General features: G+C 46.4%; 1 protein-coding gene across 1 annotated transcript in view; it reads left to right on the top strand.

Annotated features, from left to right (window-relative positions):
* LOC105894199 (CLIP-associating protein 1-like) overlaps window positions 1-24,813 on the top strand; it is a 46,507-nt gene extending 21,694 nt beyond the window's left edge. The window contains exons 18-36 of the mRNA XM_031577645.2: window positions 1,578-1,681; window positions 2,236-2,259; window positions 3,607-3,854; window positions 4,463-4,526; window positions 4,946-4,948; window positions 5,541-5,704; window positions 5,901-5,979; window positions 6,669-6,812; window positions 7,282-7,377; window positions 8,451-8,594; window positions 8,928-9,034; window positions 10,916-11,063; window positions 11,498-11,750; window positions 12,911-12,967; window positions 13,628-13,812; window positions 13,920-14,048; window positions 15,259-15,465; window positions 18,325-18,441; window positions 23,035-24,813. Of these exons, the coding sequence (XP_031433505.1) occupies window positions 1,578-1,681; window positions 2,236-2,259; window positions 3,607-3,854; window positions 4,463-4,526; window positions 4,946-4,948; window positions 5,541-5,704; window positions 5,901-5,979; window positions 6,669-6,812; window positions 7,282-7,377; window positions 8,451-8,594; window positions 8,928-9,034; window positions 10,916-11,063; window positions 11,498-11,750; window positions 12,911-12,967; window positions 13,628-13,812; window positions 13,920-14,048; window positions 15,259-15,465; window positions 18,325-18,441; window positions 23,035-23,121 (2,360 nt within the window). The 3' untranslated portion in view covers window positions 23,122-24,813. The remainder of the gene's footprint in view (window positions 1-1,577; window positions 1,682-2,235; window positions 2,260-3,606; window positions 3,855-4,462; window positions 4,527-4,945; window positions 4,949-5,540; window positions 5,705-5,900; window positions 5,980-6,668; window positions 6,813-7,281; window positions 7,378-8,450; window positions 8,595-8,927; window positions 9,035-10,915; window positions 11,064-11,497; window positions 11,751-12,910; window positions 12,968-13,627; window positions 13,813-13,919; window positions 14,049-15,258; window positions 15,466-18,324; window positions 18,442-23,034) is intronic.
* Window positions 24,814-24,925: the final 112 nt, after the last annotated feature.

Below are 24,925 nucleotides of genomic sequence, written 5' to 3'. Positions count from 1 at the left end.
GCCCCTCCCTTTGCGTTGCACGGTTAGATGCAGATGTGCCTAAGAACGAGCTGCCTGGTACTAGCATAACTCACAGTAGCAGAGAGGGTTCTACCTTTTAGAACCGCAGGCACACAAGGGTTTGGTGTTTTAGCCATCTTATCTATCTACCCATATCAGCCACTAATATTAGCATATTAGCCACTAAGAGCTAATGCTGAAGGGGTTAATGTTACAAATTTATGTAAATGTAATTGTAAATGTATGTCCAGGTGTAGATTTTTCTACACCACGTAACAGACAGAACTTTACGCGTGATACATTTTTTCAGCGTCTGAATATTTTAGCCTTGGCTCACCCCTTAACCGAGGTGTTGTGTCAGTGGCACTACATATTTTAATAATTCAAGGTCATAAAAGGGTTATTATGGTGGGAAGACCTTCAGTTCTGGACTCCGACGTGCAGATGAGGGATCAAGAACAGGGGGTCAGGATAGGGGCAGCACCTCTTAAAGCATGTCTCACAGGTGAAAGTGAGGGGGTGTACCTGCTCGTTCTTTTGCCCCCATAAATCAGCTCTTCATGCGTGCGTCCCATCGCTATAAGGTCCTGTATATCCATCAGGATTAGTAACTGTTGGATGGAGGCCTAGGGTTTATAATTTTATGTTATGCTTATTGTTGTTCAGTTGTACGTTTTTCTAGACTATTTGCTAGACATTTTGCTCCTGTTCAAGAAGCTTCATTTTAATAGTTGGCTTCTCTTTGATGTGAGCAATGCCGGATATGTTCATTTTATTTTTGCTCTTTTAACTGAATTCATCCATTCATTGCATTGATTCCATAATCACTCCTGCTTTCCATGCAAACTTTGCTCATCAGTGATGCCGTATTTCAATAGTCTTTGTGCTGTCCGTTTGGCGTCGCCATGGTTCCAGGTAGCTGCGGCGCTGTCTCGTAACTGCTCTTGAGCAGCCTACAAATTTCTCAACTTTTTGGGGAATCCCACGTTTTTCTTTCTTTCTTTCAACTATTTGTTCAGACTCTGCCTTTCTGTCTCCTATCCCTGTGGTGGTGGTTTTGGGCTTTTGAGTTGTTTTCCTTTGCTTCCATTTTTCTCTTGTAGAAAGAATCTACCGTGTTTATTAGTTCTCCTTCCAAAGAGGACTCTTGTAGTGTTTGTCTTTCTGCTTTCAATCACCCCATCTCCTTTATTCTCATCATATGTATTAAGGAAGACGGTTAAGAGTGATCATTACCCACCATAAACCCATCATTCACTATAGTTCCCCTTAGCCGTAAACCACACAGATAAATATAACTCTAACTTTACTCTTTTTTTTAAATGTAGTATTGTATATGCTATCTAAATATTCTATGTGTTTTCCTCATTATGAAGCACGATTAAGCTGAATAGTTATTAAGCATATATATATATATATAATTATTTATATCTCTCTAGTACATATAACTATATATAACACTGAACCCTTTAAAGCATGGGGTAAGTAGGCCTCTCTCCATCCCTTGTCTTTCTCCTCACCTCCTCTTTTGTGTTTGTTTGTTTGTTTGTTTGTTTGTTTGTTTGTTCGCCCTCCAGATCGTTATGGTCTGATACATCAGGCTCGCATGTCTGCGTCCATAAACGCCATGAGGGTCCTCAACACCGGCACAGAGGTGGAGGCAGCTGTGGCCGATGCACTGGTAAGAAGCCCTGACCTGATTGGTTTGTACATTTGTAACCCCAGTTCTGATTGGTCGGTAGAAGCCGAACTCCATTTCTGATAGGCTTTGTATTAGTTGAGGGGTTTGATATCTGATGTAGCCTACTTGGAATAATTTGTGCCAACACATCTAGTGAAATAGCTGAGGCATTCATCAGACATCCTTAGTTACGGCAGAGTTGAAGGGTTATAATATTATGGTATGGTTTTCTGTTATTCAAAAGACCACACCTACCAGTATCAAACCTTATGATCTGCAGATTTCAGCCATATTTAGACCCTTATCAACAGTTCCTTTGTAAATAGTTCTACATTTAGAACATTATCAACAGTTCCTTTGTAAATAGTTCTACATTGGTGTAATGCCCTTTGCACAATTGCAATCTGTTCGTTTAACACACTTATGAAAGGATCCCAAAATGAGTGAAGAATGTGAAAACTGTTATCTGTTGACGTCCGTCCTCTGTGGCCCCCTCCCGTCTGAAACGTGTGTCTTTGCTCTTCCTTTTCTGGTCGTCTGTTATCCTCCCCCAGCTGTTAGGAGACTCCAGGAATAAGGTAGTTGCCTCCTTTACCTACTGTGCTGTTTGTGCCGCCACCCTCACACACACACACACACACACACACACACACACACACACACACACACACTAATCAGCCAATCACAAGACCATCACAAGACGCCACACTTTACACCCGGCTCATGGTCCCATCAGATGCTTTAATATTCACCCGCTGACTACATAACTGAATGAATAGATGCAGACATCAATAACCCCTGAGTGCCCAGATGTGTCATCTTCCTCCTCCCACATGTGATGTTAGTGACGTCCATCTCCCCTCCCCTCCACCCAGTGTTTATTCATCGCCACACGTGTCTCGCCGTCATGGCCATCGCTGGTTTCAACTTGCTCTCCTCCTTGTCCTCCATTGTGCCTTTGGAACGTTCTGCCTCTCGGACCTGCTCACAGACACACACACACACACACACACACCACACCACACCACACCACAACACACCACACCACACCACACCACACCACAACACGCAGACACGCAGACACGCAGACACGCAGACACACACACACACACACACACACACAGACACACAGACACACAGACACACACACACACACACTGCCTCTCGGACCTGCTTTATTTGCTTATGTGAACTGTGCAGTGTGCTGTGACTTGTCGAACTTGTTAAACTCTCACACCATCTCACTCATACACTCACCCACCCATCCATCGTCAGGCCATATGCATCCATGGCTAAAGCCAGTCGGGACCAACAGCAGTGAAAGGTCATGTTCACTTGGCATGGACAAACAGGTGTCCTCTTCGCCAAACATCAAAGTCAATGCATAGGGAGATTTAATCAGGTGAAGCAGTAATGTGCATCTCGGACCTGTGGTCCTTGTCTCCTACTTACGGAGGACATAATACTGACTTGGATTAGTTTTTCCGAGCCAAATTGATGAAAGGCATTTGGAAACTTGACTCCTGAGGTGTTTGCCTGGAGATTTCCTTTGCAGTATCAGGTGATATCGTGTGGGTTCTTCCACACATATACACCATAGCAGTAAGTCGTCCTAATATCGAAGTCAGTAACCATACGTGGACACACACGCACACGCACACACACACACACACACATAGTATATATATATATATATATATATATAAAGGTAAAGGTATGTCCCTACAATCAAATCTAAGAAACAAACCACAAAAGGAAAAATAAACGCATGGCTGTCTCAAGGCTAATTTTGCATGGTAACCCGACCAACTGACAAATTCTGCTCTTATTGCCCCCCTCCTCAGCTCACCTCACTGAATTCCTCTAGATTCTCATACTCTAACAGTCTCACCTTCATCCTCTGTCATCCTCTTCCTCTTCTTCAGCGTAAGCCATTAAGGCGACGCTACGAGTCGCCGGGGATGTACTCGGACGACGACGCCAACAGCGACGCGTCCAGCGCCTGCTCGGAGCGCTCGTACGGCTCGTCGCGGAACGGCGGCCTGCCGCACTACCTACGCCAGACGGAGGACGTGGCCGAGGTGCTGAACCACTGCGCCAGCTCCAACTGGTCCGAGAGGAAGGAGGGGCTGCTGGGACTGCAGAACCTGCTCAAGAGCCAGAGGATCCTCAGGTGACCAGACAGAACAGGGGAACTTGCTTTGAGTTCTGCATTTGAATCTATCAGAGTTTTGCCACAGAACCTTCTCAAGAGCCAGAGGATCCTCAGGTGACGAGCGATACAAAGATAGAACAGGGGAACATTCATAAAGTTCTGTATTTGGTTCTGTAAGAGTTCTGTTACAGAGCCTGGTCAAGAGAAAGAGTATCCTTTGGTGACGAGAGATACAGAGGTAGAACAGGTCAACACTCACAAAGTTCTATATAGTTCTGCCATAGCACAGAGCTGTTCTAGAGCCAGAGAATACACAGGTGACTCCCACACTAAGCTAGGGGAACACTAGTGGAACACTATTAAAGTCCTGTATTCGGTTCTGTATACGTTCCTCCATATTAGCTGACTGTATCAAATGCATCACTTTAACAGAGAAAGGATAGAAAGAATATCAGTGTCAATAGAAGCAATGTTTAAATCTCTTTCCATTTCTTTATGGGGTTATGATGGGCCTTAGAGTCACTGTTGTTTGTGAACAGGAAAATATTGAATAGTATTGATTACTATTGATTGATTGGTATTAACATTGGATGGCATTAACATGTGATCGATGTGTGTTTCTGCAGTCGAGTTGAGCTGAAGAGACTTTGTGAGATCTTCACCAGGATGTTTGCTGACCCACACAGCAAGGTAAACAACGCCAACAGAGCCTCAACTGGCTAGCATGATGATCTGTAAGAGATTTAGCGAGGGCCAGATTGATTGTCTCTGGTGCTAACCCTGTTCATATGAGTAGTAGAATAGTTTATAATGCTAGGTTATAACATGTGCATGTGTTGTTGTTTTTGTTGTAGTGCTTATATTTACAGTATTCAGCTGTAATTTCCTGGTTCTGACCAATTCAGTTCATACATTTATAGATATTTATATTCATTCAAAAGCCTTTCAGTCCCCAAATGAAAATGTATATTCATGGAACAAGAACTAACAGCAGTAAACAGTGTTTGGTTTTCACAGGGAGGGTCTGAGCGCTGATGTCCACTAACTAAATGTGTGTTTGTGTTTTTATGTATTTGCATGACCTGCCTTGGTGTGGATATTAACAACAGCGAGTAAGTGAATCCTGATCGATGTATCCGACATATAATCTTGATGATCGCACGTAACTTATGTGGCTCCATAGAGTTGGGGAAAGTTGGCAAGTCTCCAAGTCACACAGCTGATTGGGATGAACCACTGAAGCAGATATGCCTTTCAAACTCCTTAAACCACATTGGTAGTAAAGGTTTGCAGGGCTTTTATGGGTACCCTTCAAAGGAAACTTTCCAGCAAGAATAAAGGTTCCTCATGTTTAGCTCACCGGAACTGCAACTTTTATAAAGCCTAATGCAGGAGTGACCTAGTACCAGTACCTCTTTACCAATTTTCATCTTGGAAAAAAAAATTCAGGAAAAAAAAACAAATCATTAAAGTTTGAACACCAACCATGTGTGGGTGAATGAAATCTCTTTGTGGAACAGTGTATGTGTGCCCTGACTATACATGTTCCGTGTGTATTTGGCAGTCCTTTTGCACGTCTTGTTCCTTCAGCCCTGTGTGTTGCCCAATGCAAATGTAATGTTGTATTGTAGGCTGTAGATCAGCATGTATTTATAAATCCTTTTGAACCCGAGTTATGGCCCAATTGTGACTGTGTGGCTGCAGGTGTTCAGCATGTTCCTGGAGACGCTGGTGGACTTCGTCACGGTCCACAGGGAGGACCTGCAGGACTGGCTCTTCGTCCTGCTCACACAGCTGCTGAAGAAGATGGGGGCCGACCTGCTGGGCTCCGTCCAGGCCAAGGTCCAGAAAGCCCTGGACGTCACCAGGTCAGTGTTGGTGGAGTTTGAGCCTCTACCTTCCGTCATGTTATTAATATAGTTATCCATAGTGACTTACGTGCTGGGAGGAGGGTATTTTTCTGGGCTGGGTTTGGGTTATTGTCCTCTCGTAAGAGACTTGTGTTATGTTGTTGTTATGTTGTTGGCTTTATCAGTGTGTTTTCTCTGTTATTCTCTTCTTTAGGGAGTCATTTCCTTTCGACCAGCAGTTTAACATCCTCATGCGATTCATTGTAGACCAGACGCAAACACCTAACCTCAAGGTATGCATTTTAATTTATATATTATATATATATTATGTATATATGTATATTTAATATGAATGACCAGACTAACCTCAAGGTACGCATAATAATTTATATACTATATGTATTGTGTGTGTGTGTGTGTGTGTGTGTGTGTGTGTGTGTGTGTGTGTGTGTGTGTGTGTGTGTGTGTGTGTGTGTGTGTGTGTGTGTGTGTGTGTGTGTGTGTGTATATATATATATATATATATTATATATATATATATATAATATGAATGACTAGACGCAACCGCTAACCTCAAGGTACGCATATGAATTTATCTCCAATGCCAATTCATGCGCAGGTTCTCTCTCCATGTCATTTGCTAACTAACTTGTGCTCTGACGCGATGAGCTCTGTGTTGTGTTTGATACCCAGGTGAAAGGTCGCCATCCTTAAGTACATTGAGGCACTCTAACGCGATGAGCTCTGTGTTGTGTTTGATACCCAGGTGAAGGTCGCCATCCTTAAGTACATTGAGGCACTCTAACGCGATGAGCTCTGTGTTGTGTTTGATACCCAGGTGAAGGTCGCCATCCTTAAGTACATGGAGGCACTCTAACGCGATGAGCTCTGTGTTGTGTTTGATACCCAGGTGAAGGTCGCCATCCTTAAGTACATGGAGGCACTCTAACGCGATGAGCTCTGTGTTGTGTTTGATACCCAGGTGAAGGTCGCCATCCTTAAGTACATTGAGGCTCTAGGGCGGCAGATGGACCCCACGGACTTTGTGAACTCCAGCGAAACGAGGCTGGCCGTGTCGCGCATCATCACCTGGACCACAGAACCCAAGAGCTCAGATGTCAGGAAGGTAAGTTGCCGTAGCAACATGGCTCCATAGATAGCAGAGATAACAGAAATCGTTTTTTTTTTTTTTTTTTTTGAGTATCCATGATGTGTATTGTCCTCAGGTGTGTCATGCATATACACACAACCACACACACACACACACACACACACACACACACACACACACACATATACCATTTGAACTATTCTGATGCTGTTGGCGTCATTTATTTTAATGCTAATCAAACCTATGAAGGAGGTGCGAAAAACCTTTCAAGTCCTTTCAGGAATGTGCTTTAGGAAGACCAGAGAGCACAGTCTTCCCTCCACCTGCTGTCCCCCCCACCCCCCCCGTACTGAAGGGACGCCGGCAGTTAACAGACACCCACGCTCCTCTCTGTTGTCCCCCGCACACCGTTTGTTTTGTTTGTTTTCTCTGTGACGTAACTCTCCCTTGTCACCCCGCATCGCCATCGCCATGGCTCCCCCAGACCCTCCATAACTGGGCCGGTGAGGAGCTGGCGGGGCGGCCCAGCACCTCCGCCCTGATGCCAGGAGAGAGTAACGTGGAGGAAAGGTGCAAGCAGGTAGTGCCCCATCAAAACCCCGCAACAACAACAACCACCACCACCACCCTCCACCCTCCCCCCAAGAAGAAACAACAGAGCCAGCACCCCTCTCTGCACGCTCCAGAAATGCCTAACCAGCCTTCCCTTAGTGTGTGACTGACTGTACCTGCTCCTCGAGTGTGTGACTGTACATCCTCCTCGAGTGTGTGGGCAGCCTTTTTCTTGCTCTCCTTCTCACCCCTCGCTCTAAACATTACTGTGTGCCTTGCTGAACGACTGATGGAAACATCTACAAGCCAAACCAGCCAAACAAAACAGCAAAAACAAAGCCGCACCTAAACAGCTTTAACATTACAGATCTAAAACTTGTTTACTAGCTGGAGGGCGAACAGGGAGGGAAAGAAGGAAGGAAGGAAGGAGGGGATGTTTTCTTGTGTTGCTGACGTCTGTTATTTTTTAGTGATACCCTCTGCACCACGTTTGTGTGTGGAGTTTGTGTGTCTCTCTGTCGGAAACTGGCAACCTACATTGTTGTCACGTACTGACTACAAAACCTGAATGCTGTGTGTGTATTTCTCTGCTTAACATGTTTGAAACTGTTTCGGTAACAGCTGCACAAACAGCATGCATGCAGACGTGTGGGAAAGCAAACTCATCTTCTCTGTTTTACGTTGTAACTTACAGACGGCTGAGACCTGTGTGCACAAAACAAAACAAAACAAAACAAAACAAAAACAAAACCCCAAAACAAAACAGTATGCTTTTAGTCTGATCTGAGGAAATTGTCAGAGACCAAACTTCTAACTTGTCACACAGACAGCAGCAGTCTCTATACCAGCACTGTTTGAATGCCTAGGAGCCTTCACCAAGTCTGACCTTCTTCAGACTGAGAACTCACTGTATTAAACAACAACAAATAATGCACAAAATACAAACAACAAAACAAAACAACCTGCATGTGTTATTGACCTCTCTCTTAAACACTCTTGGAGTGTGTCATTTTGAGCTTCTCTGTGTGTGTCTACTGACTTCCCCCCCCCCCCCCCCCCCCTGTCCGCTAACGCCTCTCTGCTTCCGTGGCTGTGCCTCAGGCGGCTCAAGTGGTCCTGATCACGCTGTTCGAGCTCAACACCCCTGAGTTCACCATGCTGCTGGGAGCCCTGCCCAAGACCTTCCAGGACGGAGCCACCAAGCTGCTGCACAACCACCTCAAGAACTCCAGCAACACTGGCGTGGTGAGTGCTGTTGATCTGTCAACCTCCATAATCAAGGCCTGCCTCAGTCGGTCAACATTAGTCATTGAAGTTTTTCTCCACCATTGTGTTAAAGTGCAATGGTGAAATTTGGTAGATTGGTAGGCTTCAGACAGAAAGCCGCAACTTCACGAGAATCTGTGATTTTTCCTGCATTCCACCACTCCAACTTCACCAAGTTGTGTGGAGACCTGTGAGATGTTAGAGTGGGAATATCAGTCAGTCTAAATATATTGAAGTTAGCAGGTAGTCTGTCATCTAGTGTTGTGCTGTAATCACATTGTTCATTTCTGGATCTCCCTTGGCTTCCTGCAGAGCTCTCCAAGCAATACCATTGGACGCACTCCTCCCCGGCTTCCGTCCAGCCGGACTAGTCCGCTCACCTCCCCAACAAACTGCTCCCATGGAGGGCTTTCTCCCAGGTACGTGACCGCTCCCAGCTCCCTGACTCGCTCTCTACAGCCTCATCCATCTCCACCACCTGTTCCATCCAGCACAGTGGCTTAAGCAGTGTTCAATCAGAGCTTGGCTAGATGCTTTTAACCTTCTTTCTGCTCTCTCTCTCTCTCTCTTTCTTTCTCTCTCTCTCTGTGTCTCTCTCACCCTCTCTCTCTTTCTCTCTTTCTCTCTCTCTCCACTGTTTCTAACTTTCTAACTCTTACTAATGAAATAATGTCTTGCTATCGTTCTGAGACTTCAGCCTGAAACCCAGAAGAAGTGCCCCAATGAAATTGAATTCAGTGGTTTAAAGTGTGAACAAATTCCAGATTGCACGTCATCGGAAATCCTGAGTGGGTTTAGTTACCACGGAAACAGAATTTGAATGTGTGGACAATCATCACCGCAGGCAACCACTTTGTTTACGTGGTTTTCCGGTCCGGTCTTCTCTTATTAATTCATACTGCTAACCTCCAACACTCACACTGTAGTCTCTCTGTCTCTTTTTCTTCCCCTCTTTTCTCCTCTCTACCACCCCCCCTCCCCTTCCTATCTCTTCTCTTCTTCTCCTCTCCTCTTCTCCTCTCCCATCTTTTGGAACCCCCGTACCCCCTCCCTTCTTCCCCGTTCTCTCCTGCCGTTGGCACGTCGGCACCCCCCCCCCCTCTTGCTCCGGCGCAGTCGTCTTTGGGGCTGGGGTGTGGACGGGCTCTCTACAAAGCACTCCTCTCCTCCCCCTCCTCCTCCTCCTCCTCACTCCCTCCCCGCCGCCCCCTCCTCCCTCAGGGCCCTACGCTGCGCGTATTCTCCCAGGTAACGCACCCGCTACCCGCCGCCCACTCGCCGACCAGGGCTGGGGCCAAGGGTCGGGGTTTAAAGGTCACCGCTGGGGTTAAAGGTCACAGGGGCTAGGCATGGACAGGGACCTTCACCCTTACACAGTTTGCTGTGCCCAAAAAAAAAAGCTGTTCAAAGTGTGATTTATTGTGTGCCAGTAGTTGACTGGTCCACCCTTGGGCAGCAGCCTCACCCCGCCAGAGGGACTACTTTCTGGTCGCTAGTCTGACATTTTGGTTGTAAGATTGATTTTTGAAAATGTCTTGGTCGGCTAAATGCTTCTAGTAGGTTTTGCTTCTACAACTTCAGAAGACTGTATTCAATGGTGCCATGATTTTCTGCTACAGGACCAAAAAGCAATGGAAAAGCTTCTCTAAATTGGGCTGTGGCTCGTTGAGAAAAGTCCTGATGTTGCCTTTGTTGTGGGACTGAGCTCTCCCCTGTATTCTCTAACCCCTTTTGGAAGCCATCGCATGGTCACACATTTCCAACAGACTCCATCCAGTTCCTGTTGTATAAGTATTAGGAACGCTTTCCATTTTGAATGAATTCATGTCGGCCATGATTGCCTGCAGGATTATTGTCATTTTGACCCTCTTCTGTTCAATTTGGATTGAATGTGGGTGTTAGAAGTACAGTATTGGCTCTGCTCATTAGCATATATGGGATTTGGCCTTTGGAAATGGTTCCTCTACATGGACTTTTCATCTTTTCTCAACTAACAAGGAAACTATTGCCTTTGGACATTACTGTGTTCTACTGTACAACGCTACTGCTATGAGCTTTTCCTTGTCATTTACAGCCATACACCACTGCATTAGATCAAAATAATACAAGCAGTATACGTTTGGATGTTTACTCGCTTTTAATATGAAGTTTTAAATTCAGTTTGAACAGACATGCTGTACGGCCACACAACAGCCATAAACACCTGCAGCCCATCCACCTTATGTCTCACACCTTCTCACGGTCTTTGTGTACCTGACTGCTGTTGACCCCGCGACCTCTCTTCCTGTTGTGATTGGCAGCATGCTGGAGTACGACACGGAGAACATGAACTCGGAGGAGATCTACAGCTCGCTGCGCGGCGTCACCGAGGCCATCCAGAGCTTCAGCTACCGTAGCCAGGAGGACCTGAACGAGCCGATGCGCCGCGACGGCAAGAAGGACGAGGCGGTGAGTCTGCCCCGTCCGAGGAGCTGGAGTTTGACTGACAGGAGGCCCGAAGGGCACGAATGAGATGATCTTTAGTCTGGAACCTTAACTGGGAAAGCACCAGGAAGTCTCTCCGTGAGACTCTCTGTCCCGGGGGTTGAAGTGTCATGCTCTGGCCACTTCACAAGGCCCTGAGCTGGAACTATGCCAAGGCTTTCCCCCTCAGCACTGTTGGCTCCTGTGCCCTATCCTGCAATGTCCACTGTTTAAGAAACTAAATTCTCAGGGACAAAGATCGGATATAAATCCCTCTGAATAAAATGACCCTGATTGTGCTTGAGCTTTGCATCACATCAGTTCTATTTTATACATGAGTTGTCTGTATTTCTCCTTTATGTCGTCCTGTCCTCTCTCTTATTCTGTCTTCTTTCTTCTCTGTCACCTTGACCTCTCAGGTGGGTCGTGAGGGCATCGCCGCATCTCCAAGCGGTGACGCTCGACTGGGATTGGACGTGGTGGATGGGGGCAGCGGTCGCACCGCGCTGGACAACAAAACGTCCCTCCTGAACACCCCCTCACCGCGCGCCTTCTGCGTCCCCCGTGCTCGCGAACATGGCCCGTATGGCTACGCGGACACCATCAGCGCCTACGACAAGAGCGCACTCAAGGAGGCCGTGTTCGATGACGATGTGGAGCAGTTCCGAGACAGTGAGTGCCTGGGATACAGTTGTCAGGACGACACCTTTATGTGTCATATCACCTTTCCCACCCTCTATTGTCTGTTCCATTGTGATGTCATAAAGTGAGTCTGTTCCAATGTGATGTCATAGAATGTTGTGTCCTGATGGAATGATTCTTGGCAAGCTGAGAGATATAAGGAGAATGTCTAGATGATGTGTCGTCTCAGTCCTGGAGATTTAGAGTCTGTGACTAATCTCTCTGACTAGTCTCCAGTTGCTGGGTGTTCAGCTCCTCAAGTGTTACCCCCATGTGGCTTTAGTGTTCTGGATTTGACAGGTAGACTGAAACCACAGTGTCCACTGACTGCAATAGGTGATCAAAACCCATCCCCAAAATGTCAGGTGTGTTACTACCTGGAACTTTGGGTGGAGTTATCCACTCCTGCCCCCAACCACCTCTCGGCCAATCAGACTGAGCTAATCAGACCGACCAAATAGCGAGGCCAGGCCAGTGTTGATAGGTCAGACCCAAAACACTACCTCTGCTGACCTTTGTTGATGGGTCAAACCCTAGACGACCCCTGTCTTGTTTGTACTGATAGGGCAAATCATGTTTGTTGATGTTTATCATTGCCAACTCAGAGGCCTGTAGGACTTGTTTGTTAGTAAACTCGCACATGAATAGGGGGTCCCCAATAGGGGATCTCATTTTAACATGTATGGGTCTGCAAGGAGCGGGGGGGGGGGTTTGGTTGGGCAGACTTTGTCCCTTTTGAATAGGGTTTGCTCAAGAGATTTGGTACTTCAGATCAGAGTCATGGAGGGGTGTGCAAGAACTTTCACTATGCCTGTTAGATTGACTACTTCCCCAATAATGGTAGAAAAATAAGCTGGTCTAGCAGTGAGCCTCTTCCGAAAACTAAGTAAAGTTAGGACTTTTTAGTCTATTATTTCAATTCAGAAAGATATTTAGGAAGGAGATCACAGCTATGTATTCTAATCCAAAGGCTCGGGTACCAAGTGCTGTTGATACTTCAGGGAACTAAAATAATTTCCTTTCCTTACTAAAGTAAAGAGACAGGTTCTGACCTGAGCGTAGTGTGTTGTGTGTTGTGTGTCGTGTGTTGTTGTCATGACACTGACATCCTGTGACCCCACCCCCACCCCCATCCATCCCCACCCCCACAGGCCGTCGTCAGGACTGCGGTGAGAACAAGATGGTGCTACCCAAGGGCTTAGCTCCTGGTAAACACACCGCCCCGCCCCGCCCCGCCCAACCAGCCTGCCCCCTTCCTTCCGGAAACTTCTCTGCCTGCCTTACCCCATGTGTCTCCAACCCCCCCCTCCCCTCTTCCACCTCATCTAAACGTCTCATATCTAACTCCATCGTTGGTCATTGATTTATTCTGACGCTTTTTTGGCCGGAGTTTGACACGAACAGATTCAACTGACGGGGCTCTCGTTATGTTTTCGTGAATGTGGGCTAACATTTTTGTGCAGTGGTTGTGATTGTGTATAGATATGGTATCTAACCAAGTTTCCTTTTGCACAGAAACACTGCATGGTGAGGGCAACACTTAACACGTTTGATCGTTGCATGTGAAGACGACCTCACTTTGACTAATTAACATTTATGCTTTTACTATAAAACACAGTAGAATGGTAACACCGCATTCTACACTTACGCAAAGGCTTTCAGAAGCCTTTCAATACAGCTTAACGTCGACGTACATTAAAAACCATTCCAGATCCAGGCTCTTGGCTTGCAATCTTCATCTGTCTCCTCTCTTTCTCACTCTCTCTCTCTCTCTCTCTCTCTCTCGCTCTCTCTCCCTCCCTCTCTCTCTCTCTCTCTCTCCTCTCTCTCTCTCTCTCTCTCTGTCTCTGTCTCTCTGTCTCTCTCAGTGGACCACTCAGAGTTGGTGGCTGAGCTTCTGAAGGAGCTGTCCAATCACAACGAGCGCGCGGAGGAGCGGCGCGGGGCATTGGTGGAGCTGTTGAAGATGACGAGAGAGGACAGCGTGGCCGTCTGGGACGAGCACTTCAAGACCATCCTGCTGCTGCTGCTGGAGACACTGGGGGACCAGGATGTGAGCGGACGCACGAACGCACACATACACGCAGACGCAGACACAGAACTGTCGGTTGATGCTGTGCGATAATTATAGGCTAATAATTTCCCTTTCTCCCAATGCAGCACACTATCAGGGCTTTGGCTCTTCGGGTTCTAAAGGAGATCCTAAGGAACCAGCCCGCCCGCTTCAAGAACTATGCAGAGCTCACCATCATGAAGACCCTCGAGGCCCACAAAGACTCCCACAAGGAGGTGAGGAACACACACACACACACACACACACACACACACACACACACGTAATAGGAGTTCCACTTGAGGTGAAATGTATTTACCAAGTTTGCACTGTGACACATGGAAACAAACACACACATATATGCAGACATTGGGTGATGACCCCGGTGGGTGTGGAGCTGTTGAATATGAACAGGAACCTGCCGTGTCACGTGACCCCCTGACGACCCCCCCTCGGCCCTGCGGTCTGCCCTGGCACACGAGCGGGATTGAGATGCGCTGGTTTAGGAGCAGCGGAGCAGGAGTAACTCGACCCCCGTGTCGCCGAAGGGGAAGATTAGGAGGGATGAGGCCTCGTGAACACCGTAGCTGGGTGGCCGTCTCACCTTAATCCTTCACATAATGGCGGCACCTGGCTCCCAAGAGGCCACCTGCCCTGTCCAAACACACACACACACACACACACACACACATACACACACACACATACACACATACACACACACACACACACACACACACACACACACACACACACACACACACACACATACACAATCACACACACACACACACACACACCCCCACAAACACACACACATACCTCAGACACATTCTTTCCGGACGTCATTAGGGCATTGCATGTCGTGCATGAGTGAGTGAGTGAGTGAATGAATGACACCGAGGGAGGAACGAGAGCGGACGCTCACTAGTCCACTCCAAAGTGTCCCCTTCCTAATGAGTAGGCCTCCCTTATTGTGTGTGAAGCAGTCTAAACACAGTTAGAGATCATAACAACCTACGCCCAAAGCTCAGGAGAAGACTTTAACTTATGTTTGTGGTACCATGTAATGCTACTGGTGATTTATTTACATTACATTTACATTTAGTCATTTAGCAGACACTTTTCTCCAAAGCGACTTACAAGGTATACACATTTTTTTTTACATTTACACTGATGGCACACTGCACATCAGGAGCAATTAGGGGTTCAGTGTCTTGCTCAAGGACGCTTCAAAAGGGGATTGAACTAGCAACCTTCTGATTACTAAACGACTTCTCTACCTCCTGAACCACTGTCGCCCCCTTCTCCCCTTCCACGTGAGATTTGCTGCACAGCAGTACGTCTGGGACAAAAACAATTGACACGAGGGTGGTTTCACCATGGTTTGTTTACTCCGCTGAACACACTGCAGACCCTTGACCTTTGCCCCCTCTCCCTGTGCAGGTGGTGCGGGCGGCGGAGGAGGCTGCCTCCACCCTGGCGAGCTCCATCCACCCGGAGCAGTGCATCAAGGTGCTGTGCCCCATCGTGCAGACGGCCGACTACCCCATCAACCTGGCCGCCATCAAGATGCAGACCAAAGTCATCGAGCGCATCACCAAGGAGTCGCTCTGCACGCTGCTGCCCGACATCATCCCAGGCCTGCTGCAGGTGTGTGTGTGTGTGTGTGTGTGTGTGTGTGTGTGTGTGTGTGTGTGTGTGTGTGTGTGTGTGTGTGTGTGTGTCTACATGCCCTTCCAGAGAGTCTTCAAACACTCGTGATCACAGTGTGCCTGCTGCAATTGCATGTGTTTATGTGTGTGTTTTTATGTGTGTAGAGCTGAGCTCTCTGGCAACCATAGCAGGTTGTCTCTGAAGTGTGAGTGTAGTGATTGCACAGGAACAGGCCTCTCTGAGCGTTCACTGTGTGAGGTTAAGATATGAAAGCAGCTCCTTGCGGTCCATCATTAAAGCACAAGAACCTGTGTTCATGGAGAACCCTTCATGGGAAATCTTTCAATGCACGTTCAGTCAGGACAGGCAGTTGACGCGGTGCGATTGGAAATTATGTTAAAGGTTGTGAAACCTAGTAAACAAACGGCAAAAAAAAAAAAAAACAACGTGGTGTGCCGTGGCGTGGGACGGGCTTTAGGCCAGGAGCTGTGGGCCGGGCTGACTGATCTGCTTAGGTGAGTTGGACCTTGGTCTGCGGGAGGGTTCTGGCAGGACAGGGCCCCCCCGTTAGTCATATTAGGATAGTGGGAAAGGAACGTTCTGCCTTATTTGTACCTGGAAATGTTTGAGTTCTTTGTCCCCACTCTGTCAACAGAGACGTACTCACGCGCACGAAAACACACACACACACACACAAACACACAGACCCCCTCGACCACTCCCCCAGTGTGCTCTGTGAACCGTGTGTGTGTGTGTGTGTGTCTTCATAGTTAATGTGTGTGTGTGTCAATTTTTCTGGTTTGCATGCATGTCTATATGAGTTCACATGTTGCACGTGTTTGTGTGTTGGTATGTTGGTAGTAATGCACAGATCATTTGCACGTCTATAAAGCTTTGCCCTGGTTGTGTGCATCTGTGTGTTCTAGTGCAGTGTTTCTTAACTGGTGGGTCCCGACCCAAAACTGGGTCGCGGAGGTGTCCTGAGTGGGTCGCGGAGGGATGGTGTGAAAAAAAATATCTTTTCATGAAAAGAATGCGTTTTTTTCGCAACCGCGTAACGTTCACCCCATCCACAGAGACTAGGCTACCTAGGCCTACTAGTTGACCCAAAATCTTTATTTTGATATCAGGTCCATGCATGTTGTAGTCATGGACATAGAATATTGGTTGCAGAACACTTGATGTGTTCGAGCACCTAAACACACTGAACGAATCTTTGCAAGGGAAGGGCCATAATACGTTTGAGCAGTCCGATAAAGTGAATGCGTTCAAGAAGAAGATCGCACTGTGGCTAAACAGAGTTTCCAAAGACAGGTTGGACATGTTTCCCAACGCCCATCATGAAATACTTCAGCTGGACACTGTTGCGGACAAAAATGCCCTGAAGAGCAGCATTACAGCGCAACTCGGGAAACTGCAATCGCGGTTTCATAATTACTTCCCAGAGACATCGAGTGAAGATGAACAGTGGGTGCGCGATCCCTTTGGAATCGACCTCGATAACGTCGCGTTGCCATGTAATGAAGAGAATCAGCTGATTGAGCTTTCATGCGACCAGACGCTGAAAAAGAAATTCGGAGGAGTCAGCCTCTCTCACTTCTGGTGCAGCAGTGTCACGGCTGAGTATTCCTCCTTGGCTAGCCAAGCAATTCAAATCTTACTGCCCAAGCAAAGAAACAGGTTGGACACTGAACATGATTTACGTGTAGCTCTGTCTACCACAGTGCCTGATTTTGAGTCTCTGATCAGATCTAAAAAGCATCCCAAGTTCTCTCATTAATTATCCTAAAACAGCCTAGGCCTGATTTGCTCATTGTTAAAACTGCCTGTTCAGGTTTCATTGTAATTTTGGTCATTGTAAAAGGAGGTAGGTCCATCTCATATTAGTTGCAGTGTTCACATCCAGTTCATACATATGTCAAATCTAAATGGATGAAATGTTAAGAGTATTTTGCCAATGAATATTTTAATAAAAATGCCAATATCATATGTGCAGTAATATTTCCCCCAGTTCTCTCATTAATGACCCTAAAACAGCCTAGGCCTAATTTGCTGAATTGTTAAAACAGCCTGTTCTGGTCTTTTCATTGTGAATCTGGTCAATGTAAAAGGCGGTAGGCCCACCTCATGTTATTTGCAGTGTTCACATACAGTTCATACAGTGTGGTTGTCAAATCTAAATGGATGAAATGTTTGAGTATTTTGCCAATGATTGAATATTTTAATACAAATGCCAATGTAATATCATATGTGCAGTAATGTTTTTGAGAAATAAAATAAGTTCTCTTCAACGTAAAAAAAAGTGGGTCGCGACCTGATGACCATAGGAAATTGTGGGTCCCAAGGCCAGACCAGTTAAGAACCACTGTTCTAGTGGATTTGCATGTGCATGGGTCTTTGTGTGTGTATCCATTTTTGTGTGTGTTGTGGAACCTGAATTATTATTATTTGTAAGAAAATACAGCGGGTAAAATAAGTATTGAACACGTCACCATTTTTCTCAGTAAATATACTTTCAAAAGGGTGACGTGTTCAATACTTATTTTTGTGTATATATATATATATATATATATATATATATGAGTTGAGTGTGCATGCACATGTGTGAGTGTGCGTGCGCGCGCGTGTGTGTGCACGTACGCGCATAGGTGTATAGCTGGATGCAGTTTTGTCAACACACAGCACTTAAATAATAAATCACCAAAATGTATGCTTCCAGATAGTGGTGCATGTTGGTGTGAATGTGCGTGCGTGCGTGTGCGTGTGTGTGTGTGTAGCCACATGAATGTACTCCTATCTCTGTGTTTCTGGAGCTGTTCCCCCTCCTCATGTTCTCTCTGCCATCTCTCTCTCCAGGGGTATGACAACACAGAGAGTAGCGTCCGCAAGGCCAGCGTCTTCTGCCTGGTGGCCATCTACTCCGTCATCGGAGAGGACCTCAAGCCTCACCTCGCCCTGCTCACAGGGAGCAAGGTGCAGTGTACACACACACACACACACACACACACACACACACACACACATAACACTAGACCCCTCAGTCTTATTGAGAGAAAGGTATGCTTGTGTACCCGTAAAATCGCAAAATCCCTATGTCGAGACTTCCGATCTGTGTGTTTGTACACACATACACACACACACACACACACCTTTTATATTCATCTGTAAGGCAAAGGTATACTCATATGCCTCTCCTCTCCTCTCCTCCCCTCCTCTCCTTCCCTCTCCTCTCCTCTCCTCCCCTCCTCTCCTCTCCTCTCCTCCCCTCCTCTCCTCTCCTCCCCTCTCCTCTCCTCCTCTCCTCCCCTCTCTTCTCCTCTCCTCCCCTCTCCTCTCCTCCCCTCCCCTGGTCCTGACTGGTCTGTGGAGAGGTGGGTGCAGGGCTGCAGCCTACCCTCACCTGCCCCACTTTCACTGGCCGTGCTCCAGTTGCATAACACACTCCAGCCCTGGAACCAACCCAGTGTGTGTTTCTTGACCAGTGTGTCGCTATCTCTCTCTCTCTCTTGCTCACACACACACACACACACACACACACACACACGCTCTTATCTGTTTAACTCTTTGCCTCTTCCCCCTCCCTCACACACTCTCTCTCTCACACACATACACACACACACACACACACACACACTCTCTCTCTCTCTCTCTCTCTCTCTCTCTCTCTCTATCTCTCATCTGTTTCACTCTGCCTCTTCCCACACACACACACACACACACTCTCTCTCTATCTATCTCTCTCTCTCTCTCTCTCTCTCTCTCTCTCTCTCATCTGTTTCACTCTGCCTCTTCCCACACACACACACACTCTCTCTCACACACGCACACACACTCTCTCTCACACACGCACACACACGTGCACAGACGCACAGCCGCACAGACACACACTCACACACACACTCCTCTCTAAGTCTTCCTTGTGAAGAAGACGACATGGGGGGTGGGGGTGGGGCTGTTATGATAGGCGGCATGCCAACTGGATTGAGCCTGCTGTGTGCAGAGACCTTGACTCTGTTGAGCAACGCCGGTCACTGAGTACTGGGGCCACCCTGGCAAAGCTACCGTTCACACTTACAGAAAGAGAGAGACAGAGAGACAGAGAGACAGAGAGAGAGAGAGAGCCACAGAGACACAGAGACACAGAGAGAGAGAGAGAGAGAGAGAGAGAGAGAGAGAGAGAGAGAGACAGAGAGAGACACAGAGAGAGACAGAGAGACACAGAGAGAGAGAGAGAGAGAGAGAGACAGGCACAGAGAGAGAGAGAGAGAGGGAGCGACAGAGAGAGAGAGACAGACAGAGAGAGGGAGCGACAGAGCGATAGGGAAGGAGGAGGAGAAAGGGAGTGGGAGAGAAACTGGCCAATTGCAGCAGTAGAGAGATGCGCTGACTCCTGGCTTTATGAACTCAGTGATTCATTGTACAGACACATGACTTGTTTGGAAACAACTGAAAAGTGTACACATGAGCTCTTGCAAGCAACTAAAAATAATAATAATAATAATAGCCATATAAAATCAGTCGGTAAATACAGATTATGTTATGTAATATTCGAAGTTATTTCGGAATGATGATGTTCACTCTGTTGTCATAGATGTGCTGCATGTGGGGTGGTGTGTTGTGCTGAAGGTTGGTGTTTTGGAGGTGTGTTGTGCTGTAGTTAAGGGTTGTGGTGGTGTGTTGTGCTGAAGGTTAGGGTTGTGGAGGTGTGTTGTGCTGAAGGTTAGGGTTGTGGTGGTGTGTTGTGCTGAAGGTTAGGGTTGTGGTGGTGTGTTGTGCTGAAGGTTAGGGTTGTGGTGGTGTGTTGTGCTGAAGGTTGGTGTTTTGGAGGTGTGTTGTGCTGTAGTTAAGGGTTGTGGCGGTGTTTTGGGCTGTAGGTTGGTGTTGTGGAGGTGTGTTGTGCTGTAGGTTAGGGTTGTGGTGGTGTGTTGTGCTGAAGGTTGGTGTTTTGGAGGTGTGTTGTGCTGTAGTTAAGGGTTGTGGAGGTGTGTTGTGCTGAAGGTTGGTGTTGTGGCGGTGTTTTGGGCTGTAGGTTAGAGTTGTGAGGTGGGGCTTGAATAGCCCCCCTTGTTCAAAGTGGGGAATGACAGAAAAAGTTTAAGAACCACTGCGGTAGTTGAAGATGGAGAGAGCTGAGGGATTGTTGGGCGGAAAGTCTCTGTTTAAGAGTCAAAATGACGGAACAATCGACAAAACTAAAGTTGTATGTAGCATTTGTCAAGCTGAATTTAGGGGAGCGTGCCTATGTTCCCACAGCCCAATGTTCCCACAGCCCTATGTTCCCACAGCCCTATGTTCCCACATTTCTAAGAGCTTTTTCAAAATTAGGTCTTATGTTCCCACATTTCTAATATTCATTACAAAATTAGGGCCTATGTTCCTACAGTTCATCTAATCCTAACCCTAACCCTAACCTATAACCCTAAATAATAACCCTAACCCGCGGGCGGGTCCGTGATTTTTTTCAAAATGGCGATTTTTGTACTTTTTTTTTGCAACATGAACTTGCAAATCGACTGTATAATTGTGGAGGAATTGATCATTTACTTTAGGCATGCATTTGAAGGTGTTTTTGTCCCGAAAACGGCTGGGGCTTAACAGGAAATGTGGGACCATAGGGTTTAATTTTCAGAAAAATCTAGAAATGTGGGAACATCGGGACTAATTTTTCAAAATAAATCTGGGAACATAGATCTGTGGGAACATAGGGCCTAATTTTCAAAATTCTCAGTGAAAAAAAAATCCTTAGAAATGTGGGAACATAGGGCTGTGGGAACATAGGCCTGACCCCGAATTTAGCTATCACAGAAGCAGCTTGTCTTGAAGTTATCACCTTAATGCAAAGCACCCGACAGAAAGCAGTCCCAGGTTAGATGATCGCCAACCCACACTCCATGACTTCTCTAGGAAAATAACTAGACCAGTCCGTGAAAAGGTTACCATTTGGGTTGCCGGTGACTGTCGGCCCATCAACATAGTTGAGGACAGTGGGCTGATTGAGGTGATTCGAATTGCTTCAGGGGAAATTCTTACGATTTACAGTCGAGGGGCACCATTGTGTTTAAAAAAAATACAATTAAACAACAGTTTCTAAAATACACGCTGTCTGAAGTGATTACTTGTTTATTTATAAGAAGAAAAACAAACTTTTAATCGTGATTAATCGGTTACATCACATTAACAGTACATCCACATATCCACAATCATACATCCACATATCCGCATACATACATAGGGAGCGTGTGGCAAAGTGTCTCTTTTTGCATTATGTAAAAGTGCCAAAACCCTTTTTATTGTAAAGAGCAGGGTATACATATATATATATATATATATTAGGGCTGTCAATCGATTAAAAAAATTAACTAATTAATCGCACATTAACTCTCTCCATCTTCAACTACCGCAGTGGTTCTTAAACTTTTTCTGTCATTCCCCACTTTGAACAAGGGGGGCTATTCAAGCCCCACCTGTCCCTCATCGCTCCCATAAAATGGTAGGCCAAGCCCCCTACTTACGGGCTACATTGCCCGAGGTGACACAGGTTCAAGTCTGGCCTGATGTAATTTCCCAATCCTCTCCCCACCTCTTCTCCGCCTCGCTTCCTATCATAACTTCATGTCCTATCCAAATAAAGGCATAATAAAAATATGTTTTTTTTTTTTTTAAAGTTGCGTTAATTGCGTTAAAATATTTTATCGCCTTAATCACTGCCGCATTAATCGCATAGATTAACGCGTTAGCGCTGACAGCCCTAATATATATACTGTATGCTCTTAAGTATTTACGTGAAAACAGATGCTGTTGTCAGAGCAACTCTTCTGTCAAACCACTCGTTCTGTCAAACCGTTCAATAAGGTTCACGACGAGTTCAAGCACCTGTTTTGGCTTTTTGCATTGTAGCCACCACTTGGTTTTTAGGAATAGCCTTGAACAGAAGCCAGGGTTTACAAAGTCCTGCATTCACAGTTATATGACAGCTGATGGCCAAGGTCGTTCACCCACACACGCATACACACACACACACACACACACACACACACACACACACACACACACACACACACACACACACACCAAACCCTAAACCCCCACCGCAGGGCAGCTCTGCAGTCCCGATTTGCATCTGACAGACCCAAAGGCAAACACAGCCGTGAGCTCTCAGCTCTTGAGTATCATAGACACACACACCCACACACCCACACACCCACACACCCACACACACACACACACACACACACACACACACACACACACACACACACACCTTGAGTATCCTAGAGACAATGGGTTCTGTATGCGTGCCTGATTTAATTAAGCATGAGGTGCCCTCCACTCACTGCTAACTCTGAGGCAATCAGCAGCCCTGTTAAAACAAAGTGACTCTGACAGCTGTTGGTTTTGCCTCGTCCTAATCTTTGCACTTTTCGGTGTGTGTGTGTGTGTGTGTGTGTGTGTGTGTGTGTGTGTGTGTGTGTGTGTGTGTACATACGTATGTATGTTTGTGTGTGTGTGTGTGTGTGTGTGTGTGTGTGTGTGTGTGTGTGTGTGTGTGTGTGTGTCTTCCCACAGATGAAGCTGCTGAATTTGTACATCAAGAGAGCCCAGACGATCAACAGCAACAGCAGCAGCTCGTCGGACGTGTCGTCGCACAGCTAGCCATTACAGGACGGCCTGCGGCGCTAACATAGACTCTCCAGGCCACACCCTGCTGCCCTCAGAGTTTTTACTTATTTTTTTCCCTAGGGGGTGGGGTGGCAAGAGTACCTCCTCCTGCCCTCCTCCAGAGCCCCCTCTCCTCTTCTCTCCCCTCCTTTCTGCTCTCTGACAGGCAGCAGCCCCCCCCTCCCCCACCCCACCCCCCACTTCTCTCAGAGAGACCCCTTTCTGCACCATCAGCCCCATCACAAACTTTAATGGTTTTCTGTGTTAAGCACCTGTGTTAAGCTAAGCAATGCTCAGTATAGTATTCTCTCTCTTTCTCACTGTTGTTCAAAGTCTCTCATGATTTTTTTTTCTTTGAGGGGGGGGGAGGGGATATTGTGAATGTCTAGGGAGATTCTAATGGTAGGGTTTGCGGTGGAAGCTCTTTATCCAGTTGGGTTTATACTCCACAGGTGAAGCTCTTCATCCAGTTGGGTTTATACTCCACAGGTGAAGTGCTTCGTCCGTTCCCCTCTGCCAGCAGGCCTACTGTTACTGTAAATGATTGGCCAAGAGAAAAGATGGCCTTTTGATCTTGTTAGCTGAAAGAAAGAAAGCCTTTTCAAAGCATCCTTTACTCCACTGCAAGCCTGCGGCCGTGGTCTAGTTAGGTTTCTGACCGGCCAACATGGAGAGAAAAAATTCCCTTAAGTGCTGTTTTTCTCAAGACACCTTAGTTTATGTTCGAGGTGTTTTTTTTTCCCCGAGAGAAACTAAGAAATGAAAAGGCTTGTCTGGGAGAGGTTGTGATCATTTGGCTGGGCCAGTGATTTCTAGTTACGTGATCAGACAGGGCCATGGGACAGACTCAAATAAACCCTTTTGAGTACCAAGACTACCAAAAATGTTAAGGTTGACAGTAGTAATGTTCGTATTTAGAATTGTGAAATTTATTTAAGAAGTTAATAATAATTTAAGCAACCTTAGGTTATGTTAGCCCACGGTTTATGTTGCAAAAAAAAGTTTCTTATTAATATAATTTTAAGTTTTATGTCACTCATTATGAAGGCTTGCTGACACTAAGTAATTTGGGGTTTTAAGACTTATTTTATTCTGATTGTAAGTTAATCAGATTGACTTCCATAGTTTATGAATGAATGAATGATTGATTGATTGATTGATTGATTGAATGAATGGCACATTGCCACATTGCCACAATGGAGCAAGCAAGGACAACACTACTGAAGAATGTAGTCTTTTTTTGTTCTGTTTTATAAAAACCTGTGAAACAAAAACACAAGAAAAGATGAGTCTCCTTGGCCTTCATTGAAGGTGTATCAAAAGTGAAAAGACAATCTGCGATGCGAACAGAAGCTTTTTCTGTGACTGCGGACGATTCCAGCCCAAAATTGTTCTTAAAAGTGCCGGCCCGGTCCAACTCAACCACACACTGCGCTACAATCAGCAACCAGGCACGTGCTGAAGCCTGTCACAACAACAACAACAACAACAACAACAACAACAACAACACAATGACAGCATCGAGATGAACAGTGAGGAGACTCATAGTAAGATGGAGCCCCAAAGTGACTCTGGGTCTTTTTATTGCTCACTGTGAGTCTTGGCCACAACCTCTCTGGTACACACACACACATACACACACACACACACACACACACACACACACACACACACACACACACACACACACACACACACACACACACACACACACACACACACACACACACACACACACACACACACTCTCACACTCTCACACTCACACTCACACTCACACACACTCACACACACACAC

Source organism: Clupea harengus, chromosome 2 (genome assembly GCF_900700415.2).
Source record: "Clupea harengus chromosome 2, Ch_v2.0.2, whole genome shotgun sequence".
In the NCBI taxonomy this organism is placed as follows: Eukaryota; Metazoa; Chordata; class Actinopteri; order Clupeiformes; family Clupeidae; genus Clupea; species Clupea harengus.
Note: the sequence above shows the minus strand (reverse complement) of the source record. Positions and strands in the feature narration are given on the sequence as shown.